Raw genomic sequence first — 27738 nt, forward strand, 5'->3', positions numbered from 1 at the left:
TCAAAAGAAAAGGACGATGCTTCCTCTGGGACCACAGGAGCTGGGGAGAAAAACCTACCCATCGCACAGGCAGAGGTAGGAGGAGACCACCACAGAGCAGCTAGAAAGGTTTGAGCGCCGGGGATTCAGAAGAGAGGCCTTGACATTTGAAACCAGTGTCAGCTGAGAGTTAGGACATGTGTACGACGTGGACCCCAGGATCTCTCACACTAGAGTAAAAACAGATGTATTCTTCAGAAGCTCTCCCTGTATACATTAAAATGTGCGGTAGAGAGGAGTCCTTCTTAAGCAGCAGAGAGAGCTGAGGTGACAAAGGCGATGTTAGAAGCGAAGGCTCCCCATTCTAGACATTTGCAGCACTTTGCCTACAGTAACCAGGCAGGAGGGCCACCTAACTGAAGCAGCACAGTTACTAATTTACACTCAATCCACAGTGTGTCTGAGAAAGATCATCCACTCTGACCCAGTGGGCATCTGGGGGAGAGACACATTTATCGGTGAGGCAGGAAGATTACCCCGTAGAACCTACCAGTATAAGCCTATATAATAGATGAGGTTTTCACAGCCCGATCACCCTCAAAACTAGTTTGGGGAAGGAAATAACAAGCTAATTCTAAGAATTTATATATCAGTATCCTCCCAAATAAAAAAAACGAGTCTTTATTATTACATTTCCAACTCATAGAACTCCAGGCTGAGTATGATTGGACATATATACACACACAATCACAGATTTCTGGAGTCATCTCCCACACCCCTTCTCACAATGTGGCCGAGTTATGTCTCAGGAAATCTTCCAGTTCAACCCCATACACCAACTTGGGATAAACAGAAACCCCTGAAGTCTTGTGGTTTTACCCGCCACTCCAAAGTGCTGTTACAGGTGGAATATCTGTTGGAGGAGGTATTTTTGCTGGGTTAGCATACAGCTGCAGACTCTGCGTGTGGTTAAAATGCACATCTGCGTGCCTTCTGACCTGCGGCTTTGTGCCTTCCCCTTCCCCCCACACGGGTTGCCTTGCAGGCTGTGATAAAAATATATCTTCTATTCAGAATCATCCTGGAGGGCAGGTGGTGCAGATGGGTAGGACTGCTACATAATAAGTTACTGAGTCTACGATTGAGAAACCTGAACTCTGGGGTTCTAACTCAAAATAAATATTGTTTCAAGGTAAATAAACGACTTGGCTGGCTAGTGAAATGCTTAATCCTTTCTAAAACCATAACTGCCAAGTAGACTTGTGCTTTATGCTACATCCCAAGACAAAAATCAGATAACCTACATCGTCAAAATGATTCACAGAGCATCCCTTCCTATTTCTCCCCTCAGGGCTGAGAAATGACTCTGGAGCCTGAAGTTTAATATACGCAGCTGGGGTTACTTGGTGCTCAGGTAAAAATCGCCATAAGGCCCAACCTTGATTAACACCGATGATTTATTTAAGCCTGATGGTACCTGGATGGAGGCTCTCAATGGGAAAAGGAAGGATGTAGCACGTGGAAGCTTGGACAAGCTGAGAGCTGAGGGCAGCTCTGCTAACAGACTCAGATGGCACAATGGGACATGACCATTGAAGCCAGCAACCTTCTGAAAATATCACTATCACCTTCAAAACCCATGCTTTTTTTTTTTTTCTAATCAGGAAATCGGGGGTGAGAGGAACATTCCAAGAACAAGGGCTGCCAACCTTCATGAGGTACCAGGACATGCTCTGGCAAAAATGTTTTCACTTTCCTAAAGTTATATGCTGTCTTTAAGTCCAACTATATTGTATACGTGTGTGTGTATTTATCTGCTCCTTTTCTGAAAGCAGAAAAGGGAACAATTTTTTTTAACTCCAAAGTTGGTAATATTTGTAGAATATTTTGGTTGGCTGTTGTTTATGAATCAGAACACAGATGAAATCAAAACTTCTGCAACTGTCCCTAAATTCACATCTTTAAAAGGTCCTTTTCTCCATTCACATGAATTCATCTGAATCATTGCCGTCCTGTAGGAAACAAAACAGTGAAACCATAAAAGCCTTCGAAATAAATAACTTGATTAAAAAAATTTACAATTAGTATTAAGTAACAAGCCCCCTTATGCCAAACTGCAGAATTCAGAGTAAAAAGTAAAATAATTAAATTCACTCACTTCTTCTCTATCTTTAATTGCTAGTTGTTTAGAATAGCTAGATTAGCAGCTATATTCTCTAAGGTGTCATTACATGGCCTGGATTGCCCAGCAATAAGATACCAATGATTCCCAAATTATGAAGTAAGGCCCAGTGACTTAGTATAGGATGTAGCAAGAGTGACCAAAAGAAAATGTAACTCTTCCTTCAACACATATACCATAGCATGAAACCAAACAAATACTGCCTCAATGTTTTAATGCCAACAAAGCTGCAAATATGCAAAAATATTTTTGACCTAAATTCTATTACTTTGAGCCTCAGGGTTATCACGTATCTGTTACTTCACAAGATGGCTTCTTTTCTTTTTTCTTTTTTTTGCGGTACGCGGGCCTCTCACTGTTGTGGCCTCTCCCGTTGCGGAGCACAGGCTCCGGACGCGCAGGCTCAGCGGCCATGGCTCACGGGCCCAGCCGCTCCGCGGCATGTGGGATCCTCCCGGACCGGGGCACAAACCCGTGTCCCCTGCATCGGCAGGAGGACTCTCAACCACTGCGCCACCAGGGAAGCCCTTTTCTTTTTTTTTTTTTAACTGAAAAAGTCACCGGGAAACTACAGGCTAGTTATCACATTAGCTGGCTTGCCAAGCTTTTGATGAAAAGAATCTTACATGATGGTGGTATATAGTGTAAACAAGTCCTGAAGATCAAGTACAAAAGTAGAGCCCCAAACTCCTTGCTGAGCTACTGCACACCCTAAGAACACTGCTCTGGACGCCAACATTCACTAATAATGTGACTTCTGGGACATCTGCTTGAAAATGTCATAACTTGAACACAACACTGTTTTGACTCCTCCCTCTTTCCTGCTGCTTTATACCTGACTTGTTAGAGAGGGAGAGGACTTACGCTTATAGGTATGCTAGATGCCTGTCTCCTTAATAACTCGTATTAAAGATGGGCAGGGAAATAGGAGGAACAGGTGGAAAACAGTGATTTCTGTGAAGTCTGGTTTGATCTCTAGTTTCATTCAGCAGGCTTCTCTGTGCTTCTCTTCAATTAGCACAACGAACTGAGGCCACAGTAAAAATGCCTTGGACAATTGTACAAAAAGAAAACTAATGTTTGTAGTCTATCCACGCACCAGAACTCTGACTGCCCGAAAGTTCTAAACTGAAATAACAGCATTAGGGATGTTGAAAGAGTCAGCCTGCAACTTTGAAGGTCAGCTTTAGATGCCAAACACTGAGGATGTTTGTGTCCCCAAAACTCACTAAGATAATGTGGCTTGGGGCCAATCCAAGTGAATTACTCCTTATAAAGGCTGTGAGTTAGATCTGCAGAGTTGCCATGTGTCTGGGGATCTGTGTTTGGGATTAAAGTAACTTTTAAATATATAGCTGCGATCCAAGACTTGACTTGGACAATTTTTGTATTTGAGATTCCCTGTAAGAGTCAACATGTTTTTCAGCGTAGCAAAAGAGGTTTCTTGTCATCCACTTAAAAAGTGATATGCAAATAAAATGTCAAAAGTAACTGCTGATGGTTCCTGATGCCTAATTTAGAAAGATTAGAAAGAAATTATAGATTGAAGAGAATTATTCTACATAGGAGAGCAAAAACTCAAAATTAAAACCAACCTCAGAGTGGAAGACTAATATTTTTCCTGATGAACTTATATAAGCTCAATTAAAAATTAAGTCATATCTTATGTAAACACCAGCCTTTGACTGAAAATCAACTGATCATGCTGCCAAAGTGGATCAAAAAAAGGTCTGCGTCCCCTTAACAGAAGACAGTTACAAGGAGAATGAAAGTCCTTTCTTTTGAAGTATGGGGGAAAGCTGTGTGAGTCCTGCCACCGTGAGAGAGAGAGAGAGAGAGAATGGAAACACCCAATGCAAAACTTCCTCAGAAATTTGAACCCGATTCCAACCTGGGCCTCAGGAACAGAGGTAGCAGCAACGGGGGAGAGAGGAAAGGCAGAAGGGTTAATAATCCTTTGGTCTACAAATCTGACTTCCTAATCCTGGAACTTTTAACATCCGTAGCTATATTATGGTGTTGTTTGTATACATATGTATATTCGCGTGTGCGCGCGCGCGTGTGTTTATTTCTTAATTCCAAAACAACATTCAAACTTTGAAAATCCATGATGAAAATGCCTAAGGTCATAACATAATATACGTGCCAGATTTCTGCTGAAAAGTTGTCTCTAAATAACAGGAGGGCTTCCCTGGTGGCGCAGTGGTTGAGAGTCCGCCTGCCGATGCAGGGGACGAGGGTTCGTGCTCCGGTCCGGGAAGATCCCACATGCCGCGGAGCGGCTGGGCCCGTGAGCCATGGCCGCTGAGCCTGCGCGTCCGGAGCCTGTGCTCCGCAACGGGAGAGGCCACGGCGCTGGGAGGCCCGCGTACCGCAAAAAAATAAAACAAACTAAATAACAGGAAACTTCAATAGCAACAACAATCACAACAAAGACGTTAGATTTGGCTTATGTTAAAGACTTCTGCTCAACTGTTAAACTGTTTTCTAAGAATAGTTTCCAGAAGGGATTAAACACATCTCATCTTTTGATACTGATACTGTGTGTAAATAACAACTAAGGACTACAAGGATAAGAAATAGTAATGACCGTTTATATTGTCTAAGTCAAAGAAGAACTTTCACACACATGACCTTGTTTAAATTTCAGAACAGCCTCAGGAAGTAATATGTCTCCTTTTATTGCTGATGAATACTCCATCTGAGAGGTTAAATAACTTTATTAGTCTTATCCAATTAGTAAATGACAGTTTAAGTGTCTAAATTTCAAATTCAAGGTTCTATTTAATTACATAATGCTACTATGGAATTTTTCAGGAATAAATTATGAAGATACATCTCTGACTCATAAAGGAGACTCATAAATTTAGTTTTTCAAAGAGACAGGAACAAAAATATTGTTCTTATCCATTTTTAGAAGGACATATAGCTATGAACAAGGTGTAAAATCCTATTAACAATTATAATTCATGCACTGAATATGAGGTTTGGCTAGGTAACCCTTAAGGGACCTTCAATTCTGTTATTTCTAAGCATCTAGAGCAGTTCTGTTTAACAGTATTTTTTGCTGTGACGGAAATGTTCTATTTCTACACTGTCCAATATCATAGCCACTAGCCACACATGGCTAGTGTGACTGAGAAACTGAATTTTAAAATTAAATCAAATTAAATGTAATTTAAATAGCCACATGCAATGAGTGCCCGGTGCACTGGACAACACAGATCTAAAGCATCATACATTATACTATTAACATTCAACATAGCAAATATATCCACCTAATTTCAATTTTCTGCAAAGACTGTTTAATAATAGCTAAATTGTACTATCTCTAACACTTCAAAATAAATTTTGGGAAAGACATGTGGATCACCATTTCCCTTTATCGTAGGTCCTGAGGAACATGAAGACAACCAATACTGCTGTTCAGACTACAAATAAGATCTTTTGTTTCACTTAACTGAATTGTCCTCGCTCAATTACAATATAGAATCTAAGGTCACATTAACATAGAACAGTAACAGATAAAGGCACTTTTGCATGCCTGCAACTAGAAAAGAGGGGAATGGGGAATGGGAAAGTCCTATAAATACTAACAGACCTGCGCTTCACAACAGACAAGGTGTAACAATCTCCTTCCATGAGGTGACCTACTTAAAAACAAACACAAGGCAAAGTCCACAGGGAAGTGGGGGGGTGGTCAATGTCTAATAGAACCCACCTGAGTGTATGACTGCTGCCAAACCACGTCAAGCCATCTGCAACATGTGAACCAACACTGGCCAGAGACTCAGTCATTAAAACTTAGTGAATTATTTCAAGGCACAACATTAGAGGAAACAACTTGAACATACCTGATTTGAAGACATGTTCTCAACTTTCATTAGTGATGAATAGCTCCTAGAAGAAAAGACACATTTAAAGTAAGGTTATTTGGCTGCCAAGTATCTCATGAACCTTTACCAGGTATCTAGCAGTGCTGAGGGCCTTTCGAAGAAAATAGAATCCCTGCTGAGCTCAAGGAGACTGCAACATATAAAGGATAAATATCTATGACAATAAATGACATGTGCACTACACTTTATAGTTTACAAACACGCTTGCTCACTCATATCATGTCACTTCCACAATGACGGTGAGGTGGTGGCATTATTCAGATGAGGAACTTCATCTATAGCCAAGAGCAGACATGATTCAGAGCTGAAGTACGCTGTCCAGACTATAGATCTACAGGAATTCAAAAGAAGAAACACATTAGTGTGGAAAGGGCTGTCGGGGTACTCTTCTCAGGTGACGTGTAACCCAAACTGAGCCTGACAAGTAGGGAGGATGACTGAGGAGGGCAGATGCAGAGACTGGCATGAGCAAAGGCAAAGAGATGGTACTTACAATGGCATTTCAAACCAACTCAAGTGGAGTCTGAAAGCCAAGTAGTGGGAAACCAGGCCGGATGTGTGGGGCTGAATTACCTTGTCCTAACCACGTGAGTCAAAGCAGTACGATCAGCAGGAGGCCACAGTACACCATGGAGTAGACAGATGAGATTCAACAAGTATTTATTAAATATCCATGATGTATAAGACCCTGCGCTAAGCCTGGGGAGAAAATGGAATGGGAAGAAACGAGAAAATGATGAATAAGACGAAGCCTAACCCCAAAAAGCTTATCAGGAAAGGAAGTAAGACCTATTCAGTAGTGGCTACATAAAAAGTTCTAGTAAAAATACATAAAGGGACAAAGGAAAGTAAGACCACGTAATACCAGTGTTTTAAAAAGTGTAATCTGGGGACTTCCCTGGTGGTGCAGTGGTTAAGACTCCGTGCTCCCAAGGAAGGGGGCCCGGGTTCGACCCCTGGTTAGGGAACTAGATCCCACATGCATGCCGCAGCTAAGAGTTTGCATGCCACAACTAAGGAGCTGGCGAGCTACCACTGAGAAGCCTGCAAGCCACAACTAAGGAGCCGGAGAGCCACAACCAAGGAGCCCGTGAGCCGCAACTAAGGAGCCCATGTGCCGCAACTAAGGAGCCCACCTGCCGCAACTAAGTAGTCTGCCTGCCACGACTAAGAGCCGGTGCAACCAAATAAATAAATAAATATATTTTAAAAAAAATAAATTAAAAAAAATAGAGTAATCTGTAGCAGAGAGAAGAGAGGGAGAAGGGCAATTAGGACAAGGAGACCAGTTAATGACAAGGGTACTTACCATTTACCAAGGACCCTTTACTTGCTAGGACCTGTATTATGTGCTTCATAAATTACTGCTCATTCCCACAACCACCTCCTAAGGCAAGGGACAGCAGCAGGCCCACTTACACACAGGAGTTACGGAAGCTGTCCAAGGTGTCACAGCGAACAAGTGGGGAGAGAGGTTTTGAACCCAGATCTGACTCCCAAGCTTATAGTCAGGCCATCGTGCTCCAGTCCACCGCAATATCCCACCTCGAGGGCATGAACACAAGGGGTTAACGGCTGTGCCAGTAAGAAGGGATAAATCTGAGAGGAATCAACGATGACACCAAGGCTTCTAGCATGGGTGATCTGAAGGAAATAATGTTACAACTGAGAGAAATGGGAAAATGTTGCAAAGAAGATGTACTTGGTTTAGGACAATGTCCCACCTGAAGCGATGGTGGGACAACCAAGTAAATATGAACTGTAGAAACTGGAAACTGAGGACCAGAGGGAAGGAGACTTGTCACAGACAGAGACAATGAGCTGGGAGACACCCAGAGAGAGGTAGTAATGATGCTTGTAAGAGTCAGTGGTATCAATAAGATATAAATGGACAGATAAGATCAATAAGTTGCATGAGCGGAAAGAGAAAGCCATGTTGATAAAAAAAAAGAGTAGTTAAGAGAGAACCTCACTTCCAACTGTATTTTAAAATCACCTGTGAAGATTAAAATATCTTCAAGTGCCCAGCTGTGGGCATCTACGAGCCAGGTTCACAGGAACCACAGGGTCCGAATTCCCACTCATATGAAAGCAACACACAAATTACCCTTCTTTAGGCCACACGCCTCCTCTGTGCTCCATCCCATTAATCCAGCTGCCTGTCAGACTCTTTCGGGGGATGCCTCAATGACACTTTCAGATTCCTGTGTCCATACCCAACTTTCAGATTCCTGTGTCCATACCCAACTCATGGTCTTCCCCCCAACCAAAACCAGTTGGTTCCTTTCCAGCATTTCCTAGCTCAAAGAGGAGCATCACTATCCCTTCCATTTCACAAGCCAGAATCCCCGCAGTCCTTCTTTTCCCTGCCCTTCCTCTGAATCCAATCTATTTTCAAAGCCTGTAATTTTATCCAGGAAACTATTTCTCACTGGTCCAGTTCTCTTCGCCTCCACATCACCACCACAGCCCAAGCGACTAACTCTGTCACGTGGACAGCTACTGGCCTAGCCACACCCCTACCTGGCACCCTTTCCGATCAGGTCAGTCACATGACCTTTCCAAAACACAAACCTTATCACACGACCCCTGGCTTAACACTCTCCAATGACCTCACAAAACCTTCGGCCTGAAGGCAAACATGACCAACAAGGCCCTGCTGGACTAGCCCTTGATCCCTGGGCTCCTTCACCTCTGCCGCTCCAGATGTTTGGGTCGGCTTTTAGTCCTGTGATGTGGTCTTTGCACACACAGTTCCTTCTGCTTGCGGTACTATTTCCACTGGCCCTGCCCTCTTAACTAGCAAAATAGGTTGGATCTTAGCTCAAGCATCACTGCATCAAGGGAAGCTAATCTCAGTTACTTATTCATCTTTAATGTACTGACAAGTCACTCACTGCATGTGCAAAGCACAGGGTCACATTCAAGGAGATACAGGAACGCAGAAGTGCCTCTTCGAGGGAGCTTATCATTAGGACAAAGACCTATGGCACAACACAGCATTATTTATGGAAGGCAGCAGCAGTAGTGTGTGAGAGAGAAACAACAGGAGGTACAGTGAAAGCAGCCACTTCTACACCTGACCATACCATCCTTTCAGTCACTGGTCTCACCATTACCTCCTTGACACGTCGCCAATAAACGCTTCCGACAAGTATTCTTCTTCCTAATATCCCAGGAAACCTACAGTGGTTCCTTAGCACTTACAGCATGAAATTCTGGACTAAACAAAACCTTTTAAGTCACTCTCCAATGTACCTAATTTTTCATTCTTTTATTTGCCTTTGAATTGCCTTGACTCAGGTCTTGCCAACCTGGGCATTCTTTGCCTCACAAGCAAGCTACAGTAGAAGTGTGGACTTCAGAATTACAGACTTGAGTTTGAATTCCTGTTTTGCCACTGATCAGCTATAACCTTTCACACATTAACCTCCTTGCTAAAGTAATCTCTGCCCCCAAATCAAGTTCATGACAATTCTCAGACTGACAACACGCTTACCTGTGACTTGCCCTCTTACCTGGGTCTTGTACTTTCCTGACTTCAATCACCTGAACCTCAGGTTCCAATTCTGATCTCTGAGACTCCCAAATTTTACATATCCCCACCTCAGGTAAACTTAGGCCCTACCCTTGGTCTTTTCTGATCTGTTATTGACTTGCTTATTTCTTCCGGTTTCAATGTTCAGATGGTGAGCTTGATTTTGATGTTAATAAATATTTGTTACAGTATGACAAAAGCCAAGTAAGTGAATACAAGATTATACCCTGAGAAAACCATAATTCGAAAAGAGACATGTACCACAATGTTCACTGCAGCACTATTTACAACAGCCAGGACATGAAAGCAACCTAAATGCCCATCAACAGATGAATGGATAAAGAAGATGTGGCACATACGTACAATGGAATATTACTCAGCCATAAAAGGAAACAAAATTGAACTATTTGTAGTGAGGTGGACGGACCCAGAGTCGGTCATATAGAGTGAATTAAGTCAGAAAAAGAAAAACAAATACCGTATGCTAGCACATATATACGGAATCTAAAAAAAAAATGGTACTGATGAACCTAGTGGCAGGGCAGGAATAAAGATGCAGACGTAGAGAATGGACTTGAGGATATGGGGGCAGGGGGCAGGGGGGAAGGGGAAGCTGGGAGGAAGTGAGAGAGTAGCAATGACATATATACACTACCAAATGTAAAACAGATAGCTAGTGGGAAGCAGATGCATAGCACAGGGAGATCAGCTCGGTGCTTTGTGACCACCTAGGGGGTGGGATAGGGAGGGTGGGAGTGAGACACAAGAGGGAGGGGATATGGGGATATATGTATATGTATAATGGATTCACTTTGTTGTACAACAGAAACTAGCCCAGCGTTGTGAAGCAATTTTACTCCAATAAAGATGTATTAAAAAAAAAATAAACACAGCAGGTAAGCAGTCTGTAACCATGAATCCAACTACTGAGATGAGACTGCCTAGGACACACTGGAGGGAGCCATGGACACTCTTGCACAGCCCGTGTGGTGTCCCTTCGGAGACTCACAGGTATCTGCCTGAAGGACCGCTCCAAAAACGACATGGAGACCGAGTAGAAGCTGTTCTGCTTCTCTAACTTTCCAGGCAAGGTCACTTCTAAGGCTCTGACTACTTTCAAAACCTACGTAGACTCTCTTTTGCTCCATCCTCTTACTCTATGTATGGCTTACAGTGTAGCAGGTACGGAAAGAACATGCCATGTGAGGCTTCCTCCCTACACCTAACCCTATACAAAGATTCTCTAAACTAAAATCCCATGAGATCCTAGGCTGACAGGGCAAGTGTGAGCTAAAAAGCTGTCTAAAGAGCTAACAAACAAGATGGGTGAGAATTAATACGTGAAGCTTAAATAAGGGGAACTTTTCATTATTGTGTGAATGAATAAAATGGTTAATAAAAGATGTTAATATACTGCTACCATTTAGCCTCCACACTTTGGCATCCTCCCAAACAATCTAAATATTTCTTTAAAAAACTACCTAGAAGGACGATCTTTATGTAGACCTATCTACATTATCAGATCACTGGAATTTCTGCATGCTGAGGACAAGGGTGAAGCACTCATTTGCAAGAACAAGATGGAGTTCTGTCTCCAGGGGCTGCTGCTTTTTTCATCTGAGAAGGAAGTTGGTGCCTTCTGTGTTGTGGGCTTTGCTCTGTTCTGATACCGAGGCTAATGGATATACTCCTGAATAGAGCTCAGAGAACCTGGACTATACAATGACAATTCCATCCACTTTTTTTCTCCTGGTAGAAATTAGAAATGAAAAGCTTACTGCCATTCCTGTTCAGAAAGTTGAAAAAGGAGTCTAGAGTCTAAATAATGGCTTTAGAATTGGAAAGAAGTTGGGTATCTTCTGGGTGTGAGGCTGTTAAGGATTTCTTCCCTGAAATCATCTAGAAGCACTGCGGATACTGTCCAGGATGAGACTATCTTCTCAGTTTATCTGTAGAATCCCCTGAAGACTCAAAAGTCAATTTTCTTCAGCTTATCACAGCAATTAAATTGGACATTCCTTACCAGATGGTCCAAACAAAAGAATCAACTGTTGGTGAAATTTAATGGTATTTTCCTTGTCAGAAAGGCAAGTGAAAGACTTCAGAATGAGAAGATTTTGTAGGCATAGCATTTGGTCTCTCGGGTGGAAGAGTCAAAGACAGAAATTAAAGTGATGCTAGCACTGCAAGTGTATAAAAACAGGTTATAGAACAAGTCCGAAGCTTAGAGCTTTTTGCTGGAGTTTCACAGAAGCTGCGGAATAGACTGATCAGAGGGCAGAAAAGAGTGGTAACAGTGTGTGTGAGCTTGAGAATCAGACCGAGACAAGCTACATGCCTCTGAGTGAGTTACTTAACTGTTCCTCAGTCTGTTTCCTCTTCTACAAAATGCAGATGATCAAAACATTTGCCTCACATGGCTAAATGGATTAAATGAGATAATGCAGTAAAGCACAATACAGTGTTGGGCAGATAACAAGTGTCCAAAAATGTTAGCTAATCTTTCTTATTGAATGTTATAAGTAGGGACTGCCCTGGCGGTCCAGTGGGAAAGACGCTGCACTCCCACTGCACGGGGCCTGGGTCGGATCCCTGGTCTGGGAACGAGATCCCACATGCATGCCACAGCTAAGAGCCCACACGCTGCAACAAAGATCCTGAGGGCCACAACTAAGATCCGATGCAGCCAAATAAATAAATATTAAAAAATAATAATAATAAAATAAAGAGCCTACAAGTGTAAAAAAATGTTGTAAGTAAATTAAGTGACATTATAGTGACATTATATTTCTAACATATAATATTATGTCTCTAAACAACATTACGGTAGAGCTTTAAGAGGCACAAAAAGGCATGTTTTCAATTTTTTCTCCACTCTGCACTAAAAGCAAAAAGAATAAACTAGTCTAAATCCTGTATCACTCAAAATTCCACACGTTTCGAAACTAATGGTGTTGCTAATTTGTCTTTCACTCACAACACAAAATGGACTCACAATTCTACGTCAAATTGAACGTTTAAATCTCTGCATCAGTCTGTCTCATGCTGGCAGCTTATAACTTGGGGTAACACTTCTGGAGTTCTCCATTTGAATATTGTATTGTAAATGCAGTCACTCACCCTGTTTTAGCAGAACCCCCAACAGGGACGCATGCATATGGATAACGAATAAATACCAGTGCTTGATCATAAAACCTCCACTCTGGCCCAATGATCTCTCTAATAATCCAGGGTATTCCAAGGAAACTAGGTCAGGACAGGGCAAGATAGCTCATATTGATCCTATACCCTTCCCAAAGGAATCAATAACTTTTTTTTTTTTGGTATACTTATCACAAATGAAATCTATGGAAAATAGTGGGAAAAAATCTAGGAATTCTGTGACTAGAAGTGGCAAGATTAATTTCCTTCTTTCTCAGAGAAAAACTGAGGCCCCTTCAGGTATAGTACTATGCATCTATAGAGAGTCAGTATAGTAGGCAGAATAATGATCTTACCCAAATGTCTACATCCTAATCTCCAGAACCTGCGAATATGTTACCTCACATGGCAGAAGGGACTTTAATTAAAGACCTTAGATGGGAAGGTGTGGGATAGGGAGGGTGGGAGGGAGGGAGACCCAAGAGGGAAGAGATATGGGAACATATGTATATGTATAACTGATTCACTTTGTTATAAAGCAGAAACTAACACACCATTGTAAAGCAATTATACTCCAATAAGGATGTTTAAAAAAAAAACCCAAAAAACATAAAACTATACAAAAAAAAGCTCGTATCTTCTTTAGACTTCATCCTATGGAAATTTAGAGCTGTAATAAAGAGGAGAAGACTATAAATTGTCATGAAGACTGCTTGACACAGTGAGAATGGAGCTGATAACTTGGCAGTCTCTGAAAAGGCATGGAATCTGACTTGGTGAATAATAATGAGGAATGGAAAAACAGAGTGGATAAGGTAAGATGATGAAAGTACAATGGTTCATTGTGTAATACAAGCAGGAAGAGAAAAGTAGTTCATCTCTAGAAGTTCTTGTGAACCTGAGAGCATTGAGATAAATGACATTTGCAAGGACTTCTGGGAAGATGATGAAATGAAAGTGCCCGGAATGCTGTCCAGCTACTACTCGGCACTATTTTTCTAAAAATCAATAGATTCCAGAATTCATTCCCTTTCTGTTAATAGAGTTCCTGTGATTTCTCTCCATTTGCGTCCGATTCACTTATTTAAATTTAATTTAAAAGAGGTTTGATGTTCAATTTACAAAACTGAATTTTTATCATTTTAAAATAAAATAAAAAGATCTTAGATGGGGAGATTATCACGCAGTATCTGGGTGGGCCCAATGTCATCACATTGGTCCTCAGAAGCAGAGAAGGCTGTGGTCAGAGAGGGGGCCGTGACTACGAAGGGGCAGAGAGATGCACTGCTGCTGGCCTTGAAGATGAGGAAGGAGTCACAGGCCCAGGAGTGTGGGTGGCCTCTAGGAGCTGGAAGGTAAACAGATTCTCTCCTAGAGCTCCAGAAAGAAACACAGCCCCGCAGACACCTTGATTCTAGCTCAGTGAGAACTATTTTGAACTTCTAACATGAAGAACGGTAAGATGATAAATCTATGTCATTTTAAGCCACTAAATTTGTGGTAATTTGTTATAGTAACAACAGAAAACTAATACAATCAGTATTTTCATGGCCTTATACACTAGAATTTCAGGATCCAAGATGTGTTTTAACTACTATTTATTGTTTAAAAATGCTGTGTTTTGGAACAGGCCTCTCCACATTAATTACTTTAAACGTTCGAAATCTATAAAAAAGAGGTTTTAAAAACAGCTTTTAAGAGTTACTAGCACTCGCCTTTAGAGCGGAGACAATTTCATTCAAATACCATAGCTAATGTAAAACACTCAATATAGTATCTCTTCTTTACCTGAAGATGTTTACAAACCAAACTCTAAAGATAACCTACAATGGTTTATCTAAGATTAAAATTAGCTATTTTATTTTGCACACTCTCATATCCTGCCCCTATAAAAGGGCAACTCACTTGACCAACACATTAGCATAAATGCCTTATTCTAACTCATTTAAGGCTTGGAGCTCGTTATATGTCCCTTCATCTACCAGAATACCAGAATACACTTGTCCCTCGGAATCCGTGGGGGATTGGTTCCAGGACCCCCCTCAGATACCAAAACCTGCGGATGCTCAAGTCCCTTATAAAAATGGCATAGTATTTGCATATAACCTACATACATCCTCTCATATACTTTAAATCATCTGTAGATTACTTATAATATCTGACACACTGTAAATGCTATGTAAATAGCCATCATAAAGGTAAATGCTACGTCAATAGTTGCCAGCACAAGGGAAATTCAAGTGTTGCTTTTTGGAACTTTCTGGAATTTTTCCCACCCCCAAACATTTTTGATCCATGGTTGACTGGATCCGGGGATACACAGGGCCCACTGTACCATTCCTAAGGGTTAACCCCTAATTAAATCAGCAGTGAAGACTCTCCAAGCCAACGTCAGTGCCTTAGCTCCAACATACCTAAGTTCGTCCATCTCCCTTTTCTTTTTCATCTCTTCCTTTTCTTTCCTTTTCATCTCCTGAATCTGGGCTTTCTTCTCATTCCTCTCTTCGCGGTCTCTGCATTCTTTCTCTGCCTCTAGGTCTGGGAACCGCTCCATTTTGGTCTTTTCCAATCGGTTCAGGATCTCATTCACTTTCTTCTCTACTGTCACAATTTTCACCTTGAGGGAGATGGAGGGAAAAAAAATACTGAATCTTTATGGCTTTTCTCTTCCCCGCAGAATAGGGCAGGGCTTTCCAGCAGCTTAGCAACCCAGCTTGATTCCCTCTAGGAAAGAGACATCATGCTGAGCCCTCAACAGCAGAGACAGACACCCACTCAGCGCCAGGGCACTGCCACCTCCGGTGATGCTCACACTTACGTCCTTCTGCCTGTGAAAGCCTATCTGTCCCACATCCATGTCGGCCGTTTTCTTCAGGTTAGACCACGGGGTATAAACCACATTGACGTTGTTCATCTTGCAGCCTGCCAAGAGAGACTGTCTTCAACATGTGGGCAGGAGGACGCTGAGCAATGTGTTCCCTCACCCACAATTAAGTCACCATAATCCAACAGAGGAAAAGGCGGAGAATGAACAAGGCACCAAGTGTTTCAAACCACAAAATACTTTTTTTTTTTAAAAAAAAGAAGCCACCCACAAAGGCAAATGGGAAAGCCAACCAACAATTCAAGCTAAAGTATTCTGATGAAAAGCAGGGTCAAGAGATCAGCTTCAGGGATCTTTGAGACTCTAAAATTGAATGCAAATTTTATTGTATGTCTTTTTAAACAGGAAAGGACCAAACAGGTTTCCTCAGATTCTCAAAGGAGCCCTTGATCTAATAAAGGTTAAGCAGCAAGATAAAGTGATTCAAGACACCGGATTCTACCCTGCACTACCACAAACCAGCTGTGTCGCTTTGGGAAAATCCCCATGGCTCCTGGCATCTCGTCTGAAACATGAGGAAACTGGACTAGTTTAGTAGAGCTTTTTGGTTTTTGTTTCTTTAGCTGTGCAACCTCTTTTACCAAAGAAAACATAACGAAGTAATCAAAGCAGAGATGCTCTGGAGGGAAGGGGTGCCAGGTATCCTGCTCACTCCTCCTCCTCCTCTCCCCTCACCACCCCCACTTCGTGTTTCCCCTCCACCCCTGACAGCCTCCCAGGCGGCTCTGAGAATCACAGTTTAATCACTGGTCCAGTGCTCTCTAAGGCCCTTCCAAATTAGATGGCAATACACTTCAATGTTTATTAAATGACCAGGTACGCTGGGGAGATCTGGTGAACACGACCTTACCTAAGCGATCAGTTAACATCGCCAAAAACGAGGCAAACTGGCAGCATGTGCCTCCTGACTGTAAAGCACGAGACTTCACTTACGTAGTATTCCTGCCACAAAATGCGTAATGTGGTCCTACTGAACAGGAAGCATCGGACCAACCCAAAGTGGTCTCCACTCTAAAAGTGTCAACGTCTTGAAAGACAAAGAAGTGGCCAGATTAAAGGAGACCAGCAATACATGACAAGTGAATAGAATGTATGATCCTGGATCAAAAACAAAAAACTGCTATAAAGTGACAGTAGTGGGACAATGGACAAAACTTACATATGTACTCTGTATAACAGTATTGTACCCATGTTACATTTCCTGAGTTTGATCACTGTAATGCAGTTACTTACGACAATATACTTCTTAGGACATGCTGAACGGTCATGATGCCTGTGATTTTCTTTCAAATGCTTCAGCTAAAAAACCATTGAGTGAATTACAGGGAGAAGGCAAACAAATACGGAAGAACTGCTGATTCTAAATTTTCTTGCCACTTTTCTGTAGGTTTGAAATTTTTTTCAAAATTAAGTCAAAAAAAAAATCTCCATGTGCAAGGCACTGTGGGAGATACAAACATGGATCAGATAATGGATCCTGCCTTTGAAGATTAAAGGAAGGCAGATAAGTACATAAATAATTTCAATGAAAATTAGAAGTTATCAAGTGATATTGGAAAGATACAGGTAAAGAGTTACGGGAGTTCCGAGAGGGCAGTGGTCACTCAAAGCTGGAGGAAGGAAGAGGCTCCGTGGGAGAGGTTAAGTTCCTTAATTCTTAATTTCTTAAATTCAGCTTCCTCATCTATAAAATGAAAGTGATATCTTAATTCAGTAGAGCTGATCAATGAACAATTTGTAATGTTCCTGGCACAGTGCCAGGCATGTAATTAACATTCAATGCTAGCTGTTATTACTATTACTATAACTACAGCATAGCCCTTGAACCTGAGCTCGACTCTAGACATGTGATGACTGAGCAGGAGTGTAACACTGAGGGCAGAGGGAACAATACAAGCAAAGGCACAAAGCAGGAAAACAGCAAATATCTGCTTTGGCTGGAGTATGAAATACATGAAGGGAAAAAAAGTCTGTGGTCACATCAGAGATGCTTAAAGGCCAGCTTAGGAAGTTTGGGTTTAACTGTAGAGGCAAGGTGAAGGCTGTCATAGAAAGTGTCTAAGCTTTTAGAAAGTTTAATCTGGCAAGAGATTATAAAATGAATAAAGAAGAGGCTGACCAGATTCTATGACGACAAACAGCGCTGAAGGTGGTCAACCAGGGAGGGAAATATTTTAACACAGTGACGCAAATGTAGTGTACTTAGCAAATCTCACAGCAAAGACAATCTTCTTCACTCCTCAGCATCCTCTGCTATTGACTCCTGAGAGTGAGACGCTTGGGCTTAGCTCCTTATGAGTGAGCTATCCCTGTGGAAGGCTGAAGAGGAGAGAAGAGTGATTCAGTGATTCAATGGCTCTTCCTCTTTTCTGCTTTCTTTAGAGCTAGTAAACTATAAAGGGATTAAGAAGAAAGAGGCCGGGCCAAGAATAACGAGTCCAAAGCTCTTTTAATAAATTCACAATCTGCTAGCCAGGGGCACAAAAACACATTAAAGAGGTTGCAACACACAAGGAAGGAGGATAATGACGTAGTTTCAATTTTCATTATTTTTCTTTCCATAACCAAAGATTTCAACTGGAAATCTGAGGAGCTCTTCTTCTACTCATAAAAATGCAATGTCCTAAAACTAACTGCAATTTAATGACTTATGGAGTTGAAAGTGAATGGCTCTGTAAGACAAGACTTCCAGTTTCTTTGGCTAGGCACCTGATTCAGTAAAGCTGCCGAGTGAGATGCAGGCAACGCGGACTAAGTGATGGGGGAGGGAGCACACTGCCCAGCTCTTCTCCTAGAATCACCAGCTCCCGGGACCTGCTGTCGTCTCTGTGTCTGCCCCATGCTTATCTTCTATGCAAACCACATTTTTTCCGAACCCTCTGGATCACCCCTCAACTTTATATCAAACCAAACTTACCTCTACCTTATCTAGGTCCATGTCCTACAACTAAAATCCAGTCTACTAGCTCATTCCTGGCAGAATACCATCACCCAGCTCCCCTTCATAACTGCCACCTCCACTCCATTAATTGTCCTTCTTGACCTATACTGACTTGACAAATTAAATCTTGTACGTAGAACTAAACCAGCACGAAGGCCAATACTGCAGGTCCTACTTAAAACATGGAGGCCAATTGTCTCAACACTCTTTGCACATTAGAATCACCTGGAGAGCACTGTAAAGATACTGATTCTAATGCATCACCCTAGACATATTATTTAAGATTCTCTGGGAGATAACAAGATCAACGGACTTGACACCTTCACAATTTACAGGGAGAAGAAAGTATGGAAGGAGAGAAGGAAAGAAAGAAAAAGAAGGAAAGAGTAATTGGGAGACTTGGGTTCTAGAATCTAGTAACAAATGATGGAAACAAAGACATCGACCAACATTACAAATAAAGCCATGAGACACATCTCTTGCTTGGCAATTAACATCATGTAATTTCCAAGTCTTTCTACAAGTAACCTTAGGGGTAGGCAGGTCTAGACAATTTTCTTTTTTTTTTTAATTAATTAATTTATTTATTTATTATTTATTTTTGGTTGCATTGGGTCTGTTGCTGTGTACGGGCTTCTCACTGCAGTGGCTTCTCTTGTTGTGGAGCATGGGCTCTAGGTGCACGGGCTTCAGTAGTTGTGGCACACGGGCTTAGGTGCTCCGCGGCATGTGGGATCTTCCCAGACCAGGGCTCAAACCCATGTCCCCTGCATTGGCAGGCGGGTTCTTAACAACTGCGCCACCAGGGAAGCCCTAGACAATTTTCTATTCAAGGTAAAGAAAACTGGGTAAAAAAGACTTGAGATAGGGCCATGAAAATTAGAGGGGCAGGGAGGTTGGCTTTCAGTTCTCTGACAGGTAGTGTAACTGCCATCTTAAAGAACAAAACAGGGGAAAGGCATGTTACATGTCATTCCCTTGACTCAAGCTAAAGTCAGTAATATGTTCTCTAAGATGTAATCATTTCAGACACAGAGAAAGCGGTGTTAATTCTGAAAACACCTCTAGGAAAACTGACCTTGAATGCTATTGGCCTTCACAAGATGGGCACAGTCCATCAGTACTTCCTTTGGAATGTCTTCTATTTTCTCCCCCTGAAACACAAGAATAAACCAAATGGTCCACTACCTTGTTACTGATCAATACTGGAGGACTTTTATAGGGCTTTGCTACCTTACTAGGCACAATTTTATTAAAAGCCAGGGCTCTTCAACTGTATTTCAAAACATTGAAAAATGAAGTCCATTGTGGAAATGTTTAAGAGAAGGCAGTAATATGGAAAATCCTGACTTAATAAGTGGGGAAAAAAACAGGGTATGAAAGAAAACCACTAAAATATTAACTGTATTTATGTCTGAGTCATTTTTCCCTCTTCTCTCTCTTACTTTTAGAAACCTTGTGGAGAAATGGTGCCTATTTTTGGCAATGGGAAGTCTTCTTAGCTGAGGTCCCTACAAACTCCCTCTCAAGAGACATCTTATAGTTTTGGGTCTCCGTGATCTGGTAGGTCATCTACCCTCGGCATTAGTCAGGAACCAAGCTCCTGGTGTGTTAGATGTAACCTTCTACCATAAAAGAGAAAAAATACTGATTCATTCTCTTTACAGATACCGTATCAAAGTCAAAGCTGAATAAGCAAAGCCATTCCAAAAGAACAAAAATATCTGAGGCAAGAGCTAGTGGAAATCAACTCAGCACTTGGCTATTAGGCATGGGATTACTGAAGCACTTCTGTCTGGGAATGAAATGTTTTATCTACCTAAATATTTGAGATAAATTAAGTTTATTCCATTATGGTTTTATTTTTTTCCTTATTTTAAATGTCTCAACATGGAAATCTCAATTACCTAAATGTTGACCAAAAAATACGTGATTTAAGTTTGTCACTACTTTAACGCCATATCTCATCCTGTGAGATCCCCTGACCACTTAAATAGAGGATTCTGAATTTACCATCTTGATAACACAATGTCATCATCATGAATATCAACCTTTACACTAGGCTGTAATACAGTGATAGTGATGCCTTCAGGGGCATCTAAAATACACAGAAGCTGACTGACCCTATACTAAATAAGTCAAATAAATAATTAAAAAACAAAACAATAGCTACCACTTTTTGAATATCTGCTTTTTTTTTTTTTTTTTTTTTTTTTTTGCCGTATGCGGGCTTCTCACTGCTGTGGCCTCTCCCGTTGCAGAGCACAGGCTCCGAATGCGCAGGCTCAGCGGCCATGGCGCACGGACCCAGCCGCTCCGCGGCATGTGGGATCTTCCCGGACCGGGGCACGAACCCGTGTCCCCTGCATCGGCAGGCGGACTCTCAACCACTGCGCCACCAGGGAAGCCCTGAATATCTGCTTTTTGAGTGCTAGGTACACTAAATAAATGGCCATATAAAATGGATAGTACTACGCTCGCTTTGCCAATGAAGAAGATGAAGCTTAGCGAGGTTAAGCAACCAGGCCAAGCTCCCAGTATCTAGTAAGTGACAGAGCTGAGGGGTGAACCCAGGACTAACTAAAGCCATGCTCTAACAACTGGCCCCCGAGTGTGGTGCTTATGGAGTTTTTGTGGAAACGTACAGCTTCTTGGTGCTTGATATTAGGCTATGTCACAACATCCCTTCTTGCTACCTGTCCCTATTGCTATTCCTGAAGCAATAGCCTCTTCTTGTTTTGCTACTTCTAATATAATATGAGCAGACCAAATAAAATAAAATAAAATAATTCAGCTTAGCATTATGCATAAAGTCAGAGTAAACAAACTCTGCATGGAGAGTGTAAGGTACTCTCCATATGTAAAGGCCAGAATTTTGACTGTGGGCTTTGTGCCATCTGTGTTAATGAGATAAGCAACCTCTTGATAAGGGAGATTTTTCTATAGGTTTCCAAAAATCAAATAAGCCTAGGAAAAAAACACTTGTTGAATATCCATGATCTTCAAGGCTTGGGTTGAATTCACCTGAATTTGACAAAGAAAGAACGAACACACACAGCGCTTAGCATGTCCCGAGCATTATTATAAATGCTTCAGTTATGCTAGCTCATTTAATTCTCACAACAACCCAGTAAGACAGGGACTGTTAGCTCCCTTTTACAGATGAGGAAACAGGCACAGCTGAATAACTTGCTCAGAGTCGCACAGCTGATAAGCAGCAAGGCCAGGATACAAAGCTGGCAGTCTGGCTCCAGAGTTTGGGTTCTGAACTACTTATACCTAGTCTCACTGCATCTCCAACACTTACTTGGTACCTACTAAGTGCAAAGGGCTATGTTGTTTACTGCAGGAGTTTAACCAGGTAAAAGTTCCTTAAGGAGCACATATTTTTATCTAGCACATTATGTGCTTCTTTTTTCCAAAAGAAAATGAAATCAAACTCCTGTTCAAACAAGTTCTAACTGGTGGCAAGGTGAACCTGGGACTACCCACCGTTATTTCCACTTTCTGATGCAGCAGAACCCAAAGGAAAAAATTTAATCTGAACCAAAAGGAAAGTTGGGAACACCATACTTTATTTTCTCTAGACTTAAAATAGTTCCAAAATGGCAAGAAGTTGCCTAGGAAAATTCAGAATTTTGTTCCAGCAAAGAGTTCACAATCTTCCTCTTTTTTTTTTTTTTTTTTTTTACAACACAGTTCTCAAAAATATAAATAGAATAAGTAAAAATGTGGTAGAATGTTTTACCTTGTTAGTAAATAAAGGAGTAAATATTATAAGCATAATGAAGTAGCATCTTGTAATTATTAAATTGGTCAAAAGGCTGCTATTTTTCTGAAGTTATAAAACCCCAAAAAGTTTTTGGAAAACCTATATATATCAGGTAGCATTTTAAACCAGCATAATATTTTCAAAGGGCAATCTGGCATAAAAGGAGTTATCAAAATGTTTATATCTTTTGACCCAGTAATTTCATTTCTGAGAACTACTCTAAAAAAAGAAAAGAAAAGAAAAATAGAAAATAGTTCATTAAAAAAATATTTCTTGTTGGGGATTCATAATGCTGAAAACTGTAAACAACTTATATTCTGACAAGGGAGCTTTCAAATTAACTGTGGCATATTATCAACTCAAAGCAGCCAGTCAAAACAATAAATATGAAAATAATGCAGTAACATGAAAAAGTTTGTAAACTGTCACTTTAAAAGTAATACAATCTTTTTGATATCGAGCTCCATGAGCTGTTCGTGTATTTTGGAGATTAATCCTTTGTCCGTTGTTTCATTTGTAAATATTTTCTCTGAGGGTTGTCTTTTCGTCTTGTTTATGGTTTCCTTTGCTTAAAAGCAAAAGCTTTTAAGTTTAATTAGGTCCCATTTGTCTATTTTTGTTTTTATTTTCATTACTCTAGGAGGTGGGTCAAAAAAGATCTTGCTGTGGTTTATGTCAAAGAGTGTTTTTTCTATGTTTTCCTCTAAGAGTTTTACAGTGTCTGGTCTTACATTTAGGTCTTTAATCCATTTTGAGAAAACCGTAATTCAAAAAGAGACATGTACCAGTGTTCAATGCAGCACTATTTACAATAGCCAGGACATGGAAGAAACTTAAATGTCCATTGACAGATGAATGGATAAAGAAGATGTGGCACATATATACAATGGAATATTACTCAGCCATAAAGAGAAATGAAATTGACTTATTTGTAGTGAGGTGGGTGGACCTAGAGTCTGTCATACAGAGTGAAGTAAGTCAGAAAGAGAAAAACAAATACCATATGCTAACACATATATATGGACTCCAAAAAAAAAAAATGGTTCTGAAGAACCTAGGGGCAGGACAGGAATAAAGACGTAGAAAAGATGTAGAAAAGACGTAGAAAATGGACTTGAGGATACAGGGAGGGGGAAGGGTAAGCTGGGATGAAGTGAGAGAGTGGCATGGACATATATACACTACCAAATGTAAAATAGATAGCTAGTGGGAAGCAGCCGCATAGCACAGGGAGATCAGCTCGGTGCTTTGTGACCACCTAGAGGGGTGGGATAGGGAGGGCGGGAGGGAGGCTCAAGAGGGAGGGGATGAGGGGATATGGGGATATGTGTATGCATATGGCTGATTCATTTTGTTGTACAACAGAAACTAACACAGCATTGTGAAGCAATTATACTCCAATAAAAATGTATTAAAAAAAAGTAATACAATCAACCAGGGGAAGCCAAGGTGGAATGCAGACTGAGACAAAAGAACCTAAGTGTGTGACAGACATCACTGAAAGGCATGAGGTGGGGAGGACGGGGAGCAGCTGACAAGTAACTGTGACAAACAGCATTTTGAATGGAAACTGTAACTGCACTGTACTTCAGTTGATAAAGTTGTTTCTTATGGGGATACAGGCTAACAAACCTGAAACCACTTCCATATATACTGGATTCAAATAAGCAAATGATGGTGGATGGTGGGAGCCAGGCTTCCCACTGTCTGAGAAGGAAGGAATAGATAAGCAAGGAAGGAATGTGAGAAAGGCCCCTGTAGTAACGGGTTCATCAGAGACACCAGTCATGGTTAGCTTACTGTAGATACAGAAAAAATTATGCATACGAATGACTAACACGGGTTAGTATACATACATCTATTTCCTAGCTCTGTCACATGAGAGGGCCTAGAAGCAATGATACTCTAGTAGCAGTGAGCACACCCAGAGTCCAGATCTTGATTTCTAAATACCATTTCCCAATAAAAGAAACCAAAGTTCCTCAGAGAAATGGCTGATCCTAGAGCTGGAGCAGGGAAAATACAAGATGAGCCTGGAGCATCCTGAGTGTCAGAAAGTAAGGAAGTGCTCAAAAAGTAAAATGACAGGAGCATGTCCAGGGAACACAAGAGCCAAGCTGGCAGAGTGAAAGCAGGGACAATTTTAGCAACAAAATGACACAGTACTGGATTATAACCCAAAGTGAAAAGTAAATGTGTGAGTCCGTACTGATATAAGTAAATGACTGAATTAAATACATGGGAGAGAAGAGATGAATCTTCCTTACAGAAGAATTCCAAACAATATATGCAGGTACTCCCCACGTGGAGCTCTCCCCCTTGAGTACAGGCTGGACTTAGTGACTTGCTTCCAAATAATAAAGTATGCAGGGAGAAGAGCAACTCTCTAGTGAAGAAACCTGACAGACATTACCCTGGCCAGGAGGTCAAGGTTAACACCATCAGTGGTAAGTCCTGTCAATGCATATACCCCTGACATGATGGGATAAGAGCACTTCACCTCTGTGCTAGTGTTCCCCCAAACCTGTAACTCCAGTCTAGTCATGACCTGGTCAGTACTTCTCCAACTGTCAAGGTCATGACAAGCAGGGAAAGAGTGACAAACTGTCACAGACCAGAGGCTAGGCAGACATGACAACTAAAATGCAATGTGTGACGCTGGACCAGATCCTGGAACAGAAAAAGGACAATAATGGAAAAACTGGAGAAATCCAAATAGAGTCCAGAGCTTAGTTAATAGTGATGCATCAGTTCCGGTTTCTCAGTTCAGACAAATCTACCACGGTAACGTTAAGATGTTAGCAACAGGGAAAACTGGACATGGGGTATACAGGAACCTGTACTGCCTTTGCAACTTTCCTGTGAATCTAAAATCATTCCAAAATAAATATTAAAAAAAATACACATAATTATCCACACCCTATGATTCAACTACACAAAATACAACAGATGGATATAAAGACAGATTGGAAAAACAGTGGTTTTAGGTGACTAGGGAACATTAAATCTTTTCCCTTTACTACAATAATGCTGTTTTAAACCTCCCAAAGCAGCCCCTGATAACTAGGAACATATATGCCCTTGGTGAGGCAGGAGAATCACATGAGTCTGAGAAAAAGGAACTACAACATGATCTTCCTAGAAGAAGACAAAGTCCAGTAGTGTCAACTGAAATGACAGGGAGAGAGAGCAGAGGTGACACACAGCACACCTCAGCTGGAAGGACAAGGCAGTGCTTCTATCTGGGAAATATGTGCTATGTCCCCTTCCAAGCCTCAAAAATCACCAGAATTGCCCTTAGTGATTTCCTGGGTTGGGGGAAGACATCTCTTCATTTGCTAATTTGTAGATTTTGTACATATTTATTACTCTAAACAATTTATTTGCCAAAAAAAAAAAGGACAGAGGACAAGATAGGATGCTCATCACTACAGAAAAAGTCACGAATCCATGTTTAAATCCAGTTACCTTATGTAATCGAAGGTATACATGAGCCGAAGAGAGTTTGTCCACATGAAACCTACAAAGAATGAAAACCACTTTTAGCAAGAGGTACAAGATAACCATCTCCTCAGGCCACCTGCATTTAAAGCATTCCACTCCAAAAATATTAATCCAGTGCCTACTGCACACTGAGCACTGTGGGGGGCAGAAAACAGTCACCGCCTCCAAAGAGCTCACTATCAACTGGGAGAGGTGAGAAAAACATGGAATGTTCTGCAGCTGTGTGAGGCTAAGTCCCAAGATGAGTACAGGAGGCAATGAATGTTAAAAGCCCAGGGAAGGGTGATTTTTCAAGTGAGAAGGAGCTATCAGTGACCCAAGGCTTCACTGATGAACTGAGACTTGGTGGGTCCCAAGCTGAACCACGGGACTTAGAGCAAACACGGGGAAGGAATTTTAGGGGAGAAGAGAAGGGAATGAAAGAAGTCAGCAAGACTCCAGGGTTTCCAAGCCTGGGAGACTCACAGGACCACTGACAGTAACATCTTACAGTTGGAGAGGGAGCCAGTTTGGCAGAAAGATGACAGGTTTGGTTTGGGAAATCCTGAGTTTCAAGCAATGGCAAAACAATCCAAAGCAAATGTCAATCACAGAGATGGAAGAGTCAGGTGAGGACTGAAGCAGTAAGCAGACCACATCACCAAATGGGTCAGACCAACAATTCATCCAGCTGAATTACCTCTGACAATGACACTAATATGTGCCTCCTGGGAAAGCATGGTGATTGCCCTTTATGACGCTGTCCTAAAAATATTCAGAATGCCCTCTCACCCCAGTATCCTAAATTTACCTTTCATTAAGGCTCTATCATTCACCAATTTAATTAAATCTTTTAAAACTTACTTCTTTTTTCACCTAGTCCAACATTTGGGGATTTTAAGTTTTTCCTATTTACAATTCACCAAATGAAGGTGACCGCTCTCTCCAACACCCAGAGAGGCCTCCAGAATGCTAGCCAACGATGTAACATACGACTGTCACCTCGTGATTTCTGTTAACTTTTCTCTTCCTTAGTCCTTTCCTTTCCAGACTGAGGAATGTTCAGTAAAATCCTGAGGAGGCAACGTCACATCCCATTATGTATTTCTTTAGACATTTTCTTAGCATTAATGGATTTTTTAGAGCTGAAAATGGTTACACACTCATACCTGGTCCAAGACGTAGGCCGTGTGATTCTATATAAAGGTCAAGATTTGCTGTTTCTCATGCCCTCTTTAAAAAGGTTAAGCATCTTGCTAGTCACTTTGGATAAAGAAAATTTTTACACATTTTTGGCAGTCTATGATGACTCTCGGTTTTATTCCTAACCATTAGTGATAGCCAGAAATGAATATAACATCTTAGTTTGATTTATTTTTCTTCTGCTGGTTCATTTACTTATTTGCATTCCCACGTAAGAGATTGCTACTGATTATCATCTTCAGCTTGGCATTTTCCAGCCAGAAAATGTGTTTTTTGAAAATCTGGAAATTATACCTCACTACTCTGTTTCAGAGTCTTAGGAAAATACCCCATTAGTAAGCAGGCTCAACTGAGAAAACTTCTCCCATTCCAATTTGTTTTAAGTTCTCTATTTATAACAACTCTTTTCTACATACCCATAGTAGCCTGATTGTATTCTGATTTTCCTTAGAGGTCTCTGATGTGGAATTTTATCAAAAGACATACACAAGTAGTTTAATGTATATACACACTGGGTTCATACATAGGCAGTCAAAGTACTAAAACACACCCGGGAATATCACTGCTGATCTACACCAACTTCAGGCTTGTAGGTACACCTCTACAAAGTGCAAGGGGAATGCATGTCCCAACGGCGCTTTGGTTGAAATGTAAAACGAACAAAAAAGTCAGTTCTGTAAACAAACTATTTTGAGCGAGTTTCCTTAAAAAACCTTCCA

At 41.2% G+C, this 27738-nt stretch overlaps 1 protein-coding gene across 5 annotated transcripts in view; it reads right to left on the reverse strand.

The window, feature by feature from the left end:
• Positions 1 to 644: 644 nt before the first annotated feature.
• CCDC25 (coiled-coil domain containing 25) overlaps positions 645 to 27738 on the reverse strand; it is a 39025-nt gene continuing 11931 nt past the window's right edge. Inside the window, exons 4-9 of one of the 5 annotated variants that reach the window (XM_079706902.1) lie at positions 25802 to 25853; positions 19640 to 19715; positions 15555 to 15658; positions 15151 to 15353; positions 6016 to 6061; positions 645 to 1991 (exon numbers count right to left, since the gene is read on the reverse strand). In XM_079706902.1, coding sequence (XP_079563028.1) covers positions 1962 to 1991; positions 6016 to 6061; positions 15151 to 15353; positions 15555 to 15658; positions 19640 to 19715; positions 25802 to 25853 — 511 coding nt within the window. In that variant the 3' untranslated portion in view covers positions 645 to 1961. Of the gene's footprint in view, positions 1992 to 6015; positions 6062 to 6256; positions 6389 to 15150; positions 15354 to 15554; positions 15659 to 16853; positions 16920 to 17836; positions 17940 to 19639; positions 19716 to 25801; positions 25854 to 27738 lie in introns of those variants that run through there. The other 4 variants (XR_013810961.1, XM_079706901.1, XR_013810960.1 and 1 more) reach the window with 4 other exon arrangements.

This window comes from Hyperoodon ampullatus (assembly GCF_949752795.1).
Source record: "Hyperoodon ampullatus genome assembly, chromosome: 6".
NCBI lineage: Eukaryota > Metazoa > Chordata > Mammalia > Artiodactyla > Ziphiidae > Hyperoodon > Hyperoodon ampullatus.